Below are 12,998 nucleotides of genomic sequence, written 5' to 3' on the forward strand. Positions count from 1 at the left end.
TAATATTTTTCCTCTATTTGTGAAATTAATAAAATTCATATTGTAATTACTGGTATAAGGGGACATCGGATTATTTCACTTTAATTATTCATATCTTACGATTTCAGAGGAATAGCGATAACAAGCACCTCTTACATGTACAATAGGGCCCGGACAACGTTGAAACTATTTCATGATGGGAAAGGAAGGACTTCTTTATGAAATGTCTCAAGAATTCTTTTAAATCCATTTCAATACAAGCAATTTTTTCTATACACTTTTTTAATTGACCGAGGAAAACGCTTTTATTCAGAAGAAATGCAAAAGGTCTTTCACAAGAAAGGTGGAAAGCCTGACAAAATTGAACCTTTTTTTAAGCATAGGCTTGAAGAGGCGTGGTCATGATTTTTTTTCATTTTTTCTGATTTTAATGTAAACAATACTGAGGTAATGCATTTTTATACGTTAACTAAAATTTGAGTGTCATTTGTTGAGTTATAAGCGAGTTACAGCCTTGCAATTCTTTGCTATGTAAACAAAGCCTTTGTTAACATTTTGTTAACAATTGTGAACAATTTAAAGTAAAAATTGTGAACATGCCCTATTTACGGGACATAGTCACGAAGGGCGCAGTAAGTTTCAAATTTTTTTGTTCAATGCTTTATGTTGAGACTGCTTCAAGATATTTATAACAAATAATCTGAATTTGAGTGTAAATCAAAGTGTTATAGGCGAGGTACGTACAATATATTGTGTATAAAGTTATATAAACAAAGATCAGGTCATGTTTTGCTTATGTATTGAGAGCTGAAAAGCAAAGTTTCATATGAAATTAAAAGTGACCTACAATACATGTATATACTGTTTATTCTATTTCTTCCTGAACTAGAAAGCAGAAAAAAATCTGCTAAAATCATAATTTTTACTAAAGCCTGGCCCTAGTTATTGCTTCTATCGCTTTTTGATGATTTTTGTAAAAAATTACACATCCCTATGGAAGAAAACAATTGAAATCTATTAAAGGGAAAAATTCCAAGAAATCCCCATTTTTAATTATTAAAGTTTACAGGAACGAAAACAAACTTCTTAAGGATAAATATAGTGGGAAATGTTTGCCATTCGGAACTCACTCGGAATACCAAGCATGATTTTTCAAAGTTATTATCCGGGCTATTTTATTAATGGCTAGCGCTGATAAAATGCAAACTTCCATTAGAGTTGTGTATTGTAACCTGAAGCGGTAGATGGGGCGTTTTAAAACAAATAATCTGTACATTTTGCATATTAGCGGATGAATGTGGTTTGAGCACAAAGGTATATATGATTATCGAAATATCAAGTGAAATGTGGTGAAGCACAAAACTCGGAACATAGTATAATATATGTACCAAACATAAGCAAATGTAAAGTAGAGCCTTGTTCTGATTTATAAAAATAATGAGCTTTGTATCTTTAATATCCCTCGATAAATAACATAAATGATTAAAAATACATCACCAAAGCATTGTAAAATCAAAAGTAGAAATCTAAAAGTTTAAATCGTGACCATGCCTCTTTAATTAGAAAAAAGGAAATTCTGTTTTTGGAATAAATACAATCATATTGATGGCATTATAAATGTTTCCTACTTCCTGGTGCAAGCTCACCAATACACATGTAGTACATTGTAGTTTAGTGTCGTGACTGCTTAATTAATCCAAACTGCAGACATAATGGTTGGAATAAATGTTTTAAATAAGTCATAAAACTCCCCTAAGATAGAAATGTTGAATCTATACTTGATTGAAACTCAAAGCCAACGCTTGAAAAATAGTTCCAATATTTGAACATTGTGTGTTGCTAACGTTATTGTCACTATGACTTGTTAAAAAAAACATTGCACCTCTATCCAAAGAAATAACAATTTGATATAAAATATAAATTTTTGCTATTGAGGAATGGTGGAAGCTAATTTGACGCTGCTCTTTATATTATGTAGTTTACATTCACATTAGTTCTATAATACACTATAATTTTGTCAATGAATTAATCTCAATTTAGGAACAACCGGGAAGCAGGCGCTAAATAAATTTCCTTGTATGCGCGCTTGAGTATGACATTGTGATAAAACCAAGGAAAATCACCGAACGCGATATATTTGAACTGACCATTGTCTCGTTGCACAGGAAGTGATGGCGGGTAAGAGCAATTTACATTTAAATAATTCAATTTCGACAAGTTAGTTTGAAGTCGATAAAACTACATTGTATAATCATGGTTGGTGGTTCAAAAGTTTAATCATATCTTCTTGATGATGATAATTAGTAATCAGAAATCTAATTTATTATTTTCCCCCTTAAAATCAGGACACTCGACGTTGTGGATAGATGATCCTCACCTGTCATATCTAATTGCGGGCAGTTTAGTAAATGCAGTAGGGGATCCAGATTTGCAAAGAATAAGACGACACATTATGGACATTTTGGATCAATTGGATTGCCATAATGACCAGATGGAAATAATTAGAGCTGGTGGATGTGCTGAGGGATTCCGCATGAGGGGAACAGATGTAGATCAAATGCATGTTGATAAACGGACCAAAGTAGTTGCAGAAGTTCCCAGAAACTTTGGAACTGACATGGCCGTCGTCAGATTGTTGAAGACTTCTGATGTACCACCTGGGTATGTAAAACTTGCTGTACAAACCCCTCATACGCCAGTTGCGCACATAAAAGAATCAACACATCGAGTGGGAGGAGATTACTATTTGTCGAGCGAAGAGTTTGTAAGATGGTTCCATAAATTAAACCCCAATGGAGTTCTTCATGGACCGTGCTTAATGGAACGATATGAACAAGGACCAGATCATGATAGGGCATTTTGTCTGGAATTCAAAGAATGGCCTGTGTATGCAAACGAATGGGTTGAACGAAAAAGGTCATACGGATGGCCATCAGGGGGACTCATTGAAAAAATCAAAACACAAGGATGTCATATAATGGCCATTGGGTCCAAGAAGCTGACAGAAAATTTAATTTCAGACAATTTAGAAAATGTTAAATGGATTCAGGATCCTTTTCAGTGGAGACTGTCTTTTTCTCTTGCAGAGAAACAATTGATTTACTCTTTCAATAACACGCAGTTTTTGACATATGGAATTTTCAAGCTTTTAAATCAAGAAGTATTTTCACAAGACTCAATTGTCTCAGACTGTATCTGTTCTTACTTTCTAAAATCAGCTTTGTTTTGGACAATTGAAGAAACTCCTTCCGATTACTGGAAGCCAGAGTATTTGGTTTTTTGTGTCGACATTTGCTTTCAAAGGCTACTTGAATGGACAAGAAACGGGGTTTGCCCGAATTTTTTTATTAGAGAAAACAACATGTTCATGGGTAAAGTAGAAGAATGGCAATTGGAGTACACATCCTGGAAACTTTTTGAATTGTACAATGAAGGATGGAGATGCTTATTGCGTTGTCACTCCTTAAGTCATTTAAAAAAAGCCTTAGAAGATGCCAGAAATAAGATAACACCTAATTCATTTCCTATCTCAATCCCAGAGGAGGACTTCAGATGTTTGCGTTCCTCTGTAAGGGACAAAACACAAGTAGAAGGAAATGTGGATGCAGTGCTATTTAGCGAAATAAAGGTTTGATTCAGCTCTTAAATATATAAAAAAAATACGATGATATACTAAAGGAAGACCTTGGTTATATACATACAAGTTTACGACATGGTGTAGTTTACGAAACTCCAATGTATTGTTCAAACTTCTGCGGACGGGGATTAAGCAAAATGGATAAAATGTCGTTGGCGGCATCATACGATTTTGAAGTCCATCGACTATTGCCTCTAATTCCAAATGAGATAGCGCTTGAAATAGTAATGATGAGAAAACCAGAATCCAGTCTTTTTATTCTACCCGGTCTATACTCGGTGTTTCTGAAAATTCTTTGTTACACTAACAAAAGCAATTTAAAAATGGTGGATGAATTGTCAATGAAACTCAAGGAGTTTTTGCAGTGCTCACAAAAAGAAGACATATATTTGAACTACATCATGCTTGCAGTAGCTTTTGTAAAATTAGGAAATTACGATAAAGCTTTGCAATATTATTGCTTGGCCCATGTCCACAAAAGAAGGTTGGTCATGTGCAACCGGGATTGTCCAGAACGGCAGACTAGAACATCAGTTTTAATTTACATTGCTCAGATGCTGCACAGTTTGATGCCAATATGAAGCGCTATATATACAAAACGTATTCTACATTCAGTAAAAGGGCAAATTAAAGTTGCAGATTTGCCAATTGTTAATTGTAATTTTTCCGACCAATTAAATGTTTAGTCGTAATAAATTAAGTTGTGATAAATCATTCGTCTTTTTAGAACTGAACGATATGAATATTTGTGCAAGATTTGTTACTTTTCCATATATAGTGGTATTTTTTAATACAACTTAAACAGTTTTAATAAATTCAAAAACAATTCATAACATTACGAAAATTTAAAAAAAATGATGACTGCACGCTTGCAGGAAACGTTTGTTGGTTAAAAAATATTAGATTTTATTTTTCAGATGGTTGTTTGATTATTATTTCAAAATGTAGTCTAACTCCAAAAAAGGAATAAAATCAATTCATGAAAATGAATATGCCATTATTTTTAAAATAAAATTATGAATGCTTCAAAACACTGATAGATGAGTCCTGATGAAACTTTATAAGTCCACTAAACTAGCGCGTTCTGTTGGGGTTATTGCGACGATATTTCGATGGCAATAAACAAAAGATATGAATTCTTGTTTATCCTATACTTATTTTATATTTTATCATTTAAGGAACGAAATAAGTCGCAACTTATTTCTTTCTTCATCTTTCCGTTGACGATAAAGTCAGATAAACATGAAATGATGCTTACTTTCTGAGGCACATCATTCCATACCAATATACCAATGCCAGTTAGAATCGCGAACGTTAATTTATGTATTTATGAAAGGATATGCTTGAATCTTACAATTAAGTATTTCGAATTGCATCTTTATCAAACTTGCTCAATATATAGTCACAATTTAAAAAAATGAAAATTGCATAAATTTTTATTCATGATACCATATACCCGGCACTTAGTAATTAGTTTTTTATGTCGCCGCCTGACACATCTATGTAGAATTTCGATTCAATATAGCATAATTTTTTGATCATTTAATCTCATCCATGAAAGGGGATTCTTGTGACATTTTTGTCTTTTTTCACAGAAAACAGTCAATAAGGAAGAAAATGAATGGGACGCGACAAAAATTTCCGACATGCCATGGCAGATTGCTTCATAACGCTTCAATTAGAAACACCGGAAGCGTGTAACTATAAAATGCTGTTGACTTTCCTTGTTTACGCACACGTTATTTAACTTATTCTGATAAACCAAAGTGATATCTTTAGTTTCCAACAAAATACTTACAAATCTGATATTGCGTTTAACGCAATGGCAGGTAGGAGCATGTTATGTCTTAATTTACTATTTCAACAATTTTCTATGAAGTCAATAACGTTACATTTTCAGTATCAGAATACGGTTGAATGTATTTCTTATCAATTCAGATTTTGTTTGAGGTGTTTATGAATGATAATAAAATGTGTTAATAACATGCACCTATCTTTGACTTAGGAATCAGATCAACGTGGCTCGACGATTCTCATTTGTCATATTTAATTGCGGACAGTTTGTTGAATGCAATTGGGGATCCAGACTTGCAAAGAATACGGCGACACATAATGGATGTTTTAGATCAACTAAGTTTTTCAAGTAGCCAAATGGAAGTGATTAGGTCTGGTGGGTGTGCAGAGGGATTCCGCATGAAAGGAACAGATGTAGATCAAATGTACGTGGATAAGTTGACCAAAGTTGTTGCAGAAACTCCCAAGAACCTTTGCACTTCTTTAGCAATCGTGAAACTAATGCAGCTCTCAAAAGTACCACCCGGGTATGTAAATCTTGTTGTGTTAACTCCTCATACGTCAGTGCCACATATAAGGAAATCAATGCAAAGGGAAGCAGGCGAATATTTTTTGTCGAGCGAAGCATTTGTGAGATGGTACAAGGATTTAAGTCCTGATGGAATATTGCATGGACCATGTGTAATGGATCGAAGTGAACATGGAACAGATCACGATAGAGCATTTTGTCTGGAATACACAGAGTGGCCTGTATATGCAAACGAATGGCTTGAAAGGAAAAGGTCTTTTGATTGGCCACCAAGACAACTCATCAGAAAAATAAAAACCCTGGGGTGCCATTTAATGCCAATTGGATCAAAAAAACTAAGGGAAGATTTTGTGGCGGATCACTTTGAGAAGTCGATGTGGATAGGAGACCCTCTTCAATGGAGGCTTTCTTTCTCCCTTGCAGAGAAGGAATTAGTTTATTCGTTTAATAACACACAATTTTTGGTTTATGGAATTTTCAAGCTTTTGAACCTAGAGGTATTTTCACAAGATTCAACTGTCAAAGACTGTATCTGTTCTTACTTTCTAAAAACAGTCTTGTTTTGGACAATTGAAGAAACTCCATCTGATTATTGGAAGCCAGAGCGTTTGGTTTTTTGTGTCGACATTTGCTTTCAAAGACTAATTGAATGGACAAGAAATGGGTTTTGTCCAAATTATTTTGTTCGTGAAAACAACATGTTCATGGGAAAAGTAGAAGAATGGCAATTGGATTATATAGCCGTTAAACTTTCTGAGTTACATAATGAAGGATGGAGGTGCTTGCTACGTTGTCATTCATTACACCATTTGAAGAGAGCCTTAGAAAACGTTAGACTAAAATATACAAGTACTACAAGTTCATTTTTCATCTCAAACCCAGAGGAAGACTTCAAATGTTTGAAGTCCTCCATAAGGAATGAAGATAAACTACAAGTTGAAGCAAACGTGGATTGTGTCTTATTTAGCGAAATACTAACCAGAAAACCCAAACTTCCGAATGAAGTCGTTCTGGAAACAGAACTGAGGAAATCGCTTACACTGGAAATCCAAAGAAAATTCGATGCTTTAGATCTGGGAATATTAAGATTGCGTCGATTCCATGATCTTTGTCAGCTTGCTCTAATATACTTGAATATTTTTCTAACAAAAAACAGAACTCGAAGTAGTTATACATGCATTCGAAAAGCATTTAGCTACTTACATTTTGCTCGTTATTCTGATATAAGCAGAGGGAATTTAACACTTGCAACTGCTTACTACTGTTTGGGGAGGTTCAATACAGCTTTGAGATACACCAAGAAATATGATGACATACTTAGTAAAGGCCTTGGTTGTATTCACAACCGTAATCGTTCACGTGTTGTTTACATGGATACGAATTATTGTCAAAACTTCTGTGGACGGGGACTCAGCATCTTGGAAAAAATGTCACTGGCGGTATCGTACGACTTTGCAGTCTATCGAACAATGCCCCTCATTCCAAATGAAATAGCGCTGGAGGTAGTAATGATGAGAAAAACAGAATCGCGTTTTTTCATTCCACCTGGTATGTACTCGTTGTTTCTGAAAATTCTTTGTTACACTAACAAAGGCAATTTAAAAATGGTTGAGGAATTGTCAAAAAAGCTTGAAGATTCTCTGCGTCAGATTGAGAAAGAAGACCTGTATTTGAACTACATCATGCTTGCAGTTGCTTCGGTTAAATTGGGAAACTTCGGAAGAGCTTTGCAGTATTATTGTCTGGCTCATATCCACAAAAAAAGACTGGTCTTGTATAACTTTGATCGCACGGAATGGCAGACTAGAACATCAGTTTTATTTTACATTGCTCAATTGCTTCGAAGTTTGATGCCAGTATGATGCAGAAAAAAATCCTATTATTGCTCCTAAAAGTCTTTAAAAGTGTTTGTGAATACGCGTGCAGAAGAATTCGTAATTGATGTCTTGCGTGGAATTCCGTTATCTGTGGGGAAACTAAGAAATATCACATTTCCTGGTTCAAATATAGATGCCACTTTAGTCTACAGTAGCATTTTAGTACAAATATCAGTATCCTTATGAAAATCAATGAAACACCTATGACAGTATTATTGACCGTCATGTGAATCTACGTGAATCTATAAATGGAGCTTGATTGAAATCACATTCTTTTATGGCATCTATGGATATTATGTGCAATTCTAATAGAATCCCCTGATTCATACTTGTAGGACATAATGGGTGTTACTTTCTGGACAAAATCGAAAGTGATTTAAATAACGTCTTGCTTTTAATCAGCGAAAGAATTCGATATATTTTCAAGTTTTATTTTTAATAAAACAATAACACAATAAAACAGGAACAAATAACTTTGGTAAATAAATGTTAACATGTGCTTTTTTGGTTTTTGGATAATTTTTTTTGTGAAAATACTTCAAAGAATATAGCCCAGCTTTTTTTTTTTGAATTCGATCTAAATTCAGAACTGGTTTTCTTTGTGAAATCAATTTTTAAAAGAAAAAACCCCTCAGAATTTAGCTTCCCGTCGATATTCAGTATTAAATAAAGCTAAAACTTAAGTATAAAGTAGTTACGTGTATATTGTGTAAAAGTTTGTTAAATTTTTTTTTATAACATGAATTAAATTAACAGACATCATCAAGAACAAGTTTCCCAATGGCCACATCGTAACACATAAGTAACAAAACCCACCAATTAATCGTAATTGCTTTATGCTATCAAACACAAGTTATTTAGACAATTAAGCACAGAATCTTGTTTAAAAAGACGCAAGATAAACAGAGGGACGAAAAAGGTACAGTACCGATCAGACCCAACCTAACACCAGAGTAAACCCCAACTAAACCCTGGGTTTACTTTTGGTGTTTACCTGGGGTTTACTCTTGGTTTGCTTTTTGAAAATTTGGGTCCACTCGGGGTTTACTTTGTTTTTACTCTGGGTTTACTTTGAAATTGCTTTTGAGGTCAACTGTATGCTTTGAAGTGTGAAGCAGACTAGTATTTTATCATACCATCCTACTGCCTGTAATTCCTACCCTTTGTATATTCCGAATACACAGTAAGGGTCTGCTTTCAGGGGTATACTTCTGACTGGGTTTACTCTCTGTGTCCACTCTGCAGGGTTTACTTTGGGTTTACTCTGGGTCCACTCTAGTAAACCCGAAGTAAACCCAGAAAGTAAACCCAGGGTTTAGTTGGGGTTTACTTTCTGTTAGGTTGGGTCTGATCGGTACTGTAGTCAGAATAGCTCACTTGAGTTTTCAGCTCAGGTGAGCTTAAAATTATAGATTGAACATTAAATGTTAAAAACACATTGTTTTTATTTATGGCTTTTTTTTTTAAATTCCTTTGGACTGTCACTAATTTGATCTAATTTTGATATTGTTACGAATTGGATTCTAACCAAAAACCATATCTATTAATGGTAAACTGACATAACTCCGACACAAGAAAGTTTAACGGAGTTATACACAGTTCTTCAAACACCGGTATACATGTAAATACTGAAGTTATTCATCCATTCTTCTTCATAGATATCAAATTAACTTTAAAAGTCATATTCTGCACTGAAAAGATAGATTCACTAAATATTTTTTTCATAACCTGCTAATTACGCGGGTTATGTATTTTTTCTGCAATGACCGCGACCGGCATATCCGCATGAACCACCGAATATGTTTAAATGAACGTACTAATCACCCCTGCGAATGTGTTCGGAATGTTTTCTTTATGGTTGCTAAGTAAGTAATAAATTCAGAGGAGTTCGAATGAAAGTTCACGAGACTTCACCGATATTTGTTCACTTCCTGTGAAATTTCGAGCGGAAGTATAAGTGTTCGGATAATATTCTCAAAATACGTAAGTACTGGTCGTTTTTCATATCACATCCTACTGTGATTTATGTTAAAACAGGAAAAGCTTTCAAGATGTATTTCTTATTTTACCATCTAGCAGTTATTTATATTAAACGATAATATTCAGAACAGAGTTATCGTTCGTGTTCAAACACGTGTAGAGTGGTTGAAAATATAACCATTGGGTTGCTTAATAAAATCATAGCCATGTTTGATGCTTGTGGTGTGCTATACCATATTTAAAAAAAAAATAATTGGTGTCTGTTTTGCATTAAAACTTAGTATATCGAGCCATTTTCAAGGAACATTCTGCATAAAATGGTATAGTCTGTTTCACTATTGATGTTATTACTAGGTCAGGCGCGGATCGAAAATTAATCCTCGGGAGGGATCTCTTTTAAGCATGTTAGTTGTTGCAACAGCAGACAAAAACTTATTTTTGTATAGTCACATTTATTTCTAGAACACATTTTATTCACCAATTAATGAAGATAAAGTTTAAAATCAATAAACCTCTAGATTTTATATTTGACTACTATATAAAGAACCTAGATACATGTACTGTGAAATAGACTTTATACACGAGGTACGATTTTTACTGCGAAACTGAAAGGGTCAAATAAAACCACGTGGTCTAAAATTTGAATGACAATAACATTCGCAGGGGTGTAATGAGCGGTGTAATAATGCTGATCTAGTTTGGTTTGAATAATATCAATATGTACGAGTAATATGTTTACTTTGATTTAAATATCTTTATAACATACGGGTGCTTCCAATAAACAGTTTTGTACATGTTAGTGACTTGACAATGATTACTTCATTTGAATGTGTAATGGCAGTATTGCAGAACTGAGTTCTTGCGTAAGATAATGAATCTACAGTATTTGAGAGAAAGAGAGGGAGAGATTTTTTATTAAAAATTGGAGTTTTATGCCACAAAATAACAGCCAATAATGGGTGAAAACTTTATAAATCATACACCTGAATCAAACAGGTCACAATCTCTTAAAAATCGGCATTTTTGTTCTGAAAAAAGAGAGCGGCGGATTTTTTATAAAGCAAGATCTTTTTAGTTTCTCATTTTTTTCTTACTAAAGATACTTACGCTACACAGCTGCTGCAATCTGATTATTATTATGGGGGGAGGGGGGGGGGGGAGAGACGGCAGATCTGCCCATGTATAATCAATTGCACATACATGACTGTGTGATATCAACTATCTTTAGCTATTGGCTTTTGAAAGTGTGCGCCAATCATTCCCAAAATATGAATTTCGGTGCAGATTACTGTAGCTTGGGTTGATTGATACGTCACAATAAATGTGACGTCATAAAGGCGTATCATTATGATTCCCTGCTGTTGTTGGATACAATCACAAATTACATGGGTATTTTCCAAAGCTGTCTAGCAAGAAATAATAAGGTTGGGGTGATGGGAAAGGAGGAAGCTGAGGAGTACGAGAAGGTGATTCGTACAATGGTCACCGAAGAAGTGACGGAGAAGAAGGGGGGAGTAGCATTTGGCTTGTCCTTCATCTCAGAGGAGGGGACACCGAAACCAGTGCCGAGCAGACTGACGTGTGGCGACAAAGAGGAGGACTTTGAGAAATGGAGAGGTACAAAGTTCGACTGCATTCATAAAATAAAACTAAAATAATAATTAAATTTAAGAATATAAGCGTTTATGAAATTAACCCCATCCTTTTAAATAGAAAATCAAGAGAAGGTTCAGTCAGAAAAACAAGACCGTGCACAACAGAGAAGAGAAGAAGCTCTCGTGCAGAAGAAAATAGAAAATGCCCACAAGGAAACAGAGAGGCTGGAGAAATATGTGAACGCCGCTGATGGCTAGATGTGAACACTGCGAAAACTGCGTTGAAGTTTTGTTTGAGATTACGGACACGTAAATGTTGATAATATCAAGTTGATATTTTGGTGAAGTATTCTTTGCCAAACACTTTCGAACTAATTAAGGAGGGACATCCGATTTTTCCCACATGCGATTTCAAATGACTCACTGCCCATTGCCCGTAATTGTTTCCCTCTTAAATAGATATCATTTTGAACACTTTTTCTCAAAATTCTACTTATTTTGGTTTTAATTTTACAATTATCTCTTGTAAAGAGACAAGCGAGGAGTTTCCGAGGTATGGTCTATCGAACATCCGGAAATGCACACTCCACTGTTATATCGAGAAGTATCCCTTTTTAACACGATGTAAAATATCCACATACATCAATCAGGAGAAATCTGAATACAACCCTGTCTGTATTTTCTACACTGTGTTAGCGCTTGTATTTTATTTCTCTAATAAACTGAGTTTTAATTATTCTGAATTTGCGTTCAGTATCTCTGTCAAATTATGAGGACTTAAAAAAAAAAGAGAAATCAGTACAAGACAAGCCATGGTTTGAGTGAACTACAACAAGTACCGAATGGCGATCAGACCCAACCTAACAGAAAGTAAACCCCAACTAAACCCTGGACTTACTATCTGGGTTTACTAGAGTGGACCCAGAGTAAACCGCATTTAAACCCAGAGTGGACACAGAGTGTACCCCGATCAGAAGTACAATGTATTTTAATTTTCAAAATAAGACCCAAGTAAACTCCAAATTTAAAGTAAACCCGGGGTTTAGTTAGGCTTCACTCTGGGGTTAGGTTTGGTCTAATCGATACCGTGTGTGTGAGTGTGTGTGTTTCTTCTCTCTCTCTCTATATATTTTATCAATATGCGATACCAAGTAAATTCATGTTTATAAAAACTTACTTCATAACCAATTTCATTTTACATCCTTTAATTTTCATCACATTGTACCTTCTAACCACATACAATCATGTACGAGGGTCAATCAAAAAATACGAAGACAATGCGGCTGTCTATCATATATTTTTCATGAAAGTCATACTTAACAGATTCATCTGTGCACCAACACTTATGTTATTGATATGCGAAGTTTTGGTCCATTTGATGAAAGGGTATTTTTGTTACCCCTTTTTAAAAACAGCATGTTTTGTCACCACGGCGCACGGTAACGTTCAAAACATGACGTCAAGATTAAACAAGCACAGTTTATAGATAAACCCCATCTTTATATCCCGCTTAAGTCTCTTGTACCTTTCTCCTTACAATTTAAAATGGCACTGAACCACTTAACATCTTATTTGCACACATTTGCTCGAGAATCATAAGTTAGTTC

General features: G+C 34.7%; 3 protein-coding genes across 3 annotated transcripts; all 3 read left to right on the forward strand.

Annotated features, from left to right (window-relative positions):
- Positions 1 to 2,072: 2,072 nt before the first annotated feature.
- LOC128167861 (uncharacterized) lies at positions 2,073 to 5,398 on the forward strand. The gene is made up of 3 exons (XM_052833806.1): positions 2,073 to 2,157; positions 2,325 to 3,607; positions 5,212 to 5,398. Exons 1-3 carry the CDS (start codon positions 2,151 to 2,153, stop codon positions 5,284 to 5,286), a joined length of 1,365 nt encoding a protein of 454 aa, XP_052689766.1. The 5' UTR covers positions 2,073 to 2,150; the 3' UTR covers positions 5,287 to 5,398.
- Positions 5,306 to 9,631, forward strand: LOC128167860 (uncharacterized). Its single transcript, XM_052833805.1, has 2 exons — positions 5,306 to 5,445; positions 5,622 to 9,631. Exons 1-2 carry the CDS (start codon positions 5,439 to 5,441, stop codon positions 7,799 to 7,801), a joined length of 2,187 nt encoding a protein of 728 aa, XP_052689765.1. The 5' UTR covers positions 5,306 to 5,438; the 3' UTR covers positions 7,802 to 9,631.
- A 1,389-nt stretch (positions 9,632 to 11,020) lies between these two features.
- Positions 11,021 to 12,084, forward strand: LOC128168116 (uncharacterized). Its single transcript, XM_052834222.1, has 2 exons — positions 11,021 to 11,413; positions 11,510 to 12,084. Exons 1-2 carry the CDS (start codon positions 11,182 to 11,184, stop codon positions 11,647 to 11,649), a joined length of 372 nt encoding a protein of 123 aa, XP_052690182.1. The 5' UTR covers positions 11,021 to 11,181; the 3' UTR covers positions 11,650 to 12,084.
- Positions 12,085 to 12,998: the final 914 nt, after the last annotated feature.

The sequence above is a fragment of the Crassostrea angulata genome, chromosome 10 (assembly GCF_025612915.1).
Source record: "Crassostrea angulata isolate pt1a10 chromosome 10, ASM2561291v2, whole genome shotgun sequence".
Taxonomy (NCBI): domain Eukaryota; kingdom Metazoa; phylum Mollusca; class Bivalvia; order Ostreida; family Ostreidae; genus Magallana; species Magallana angulata.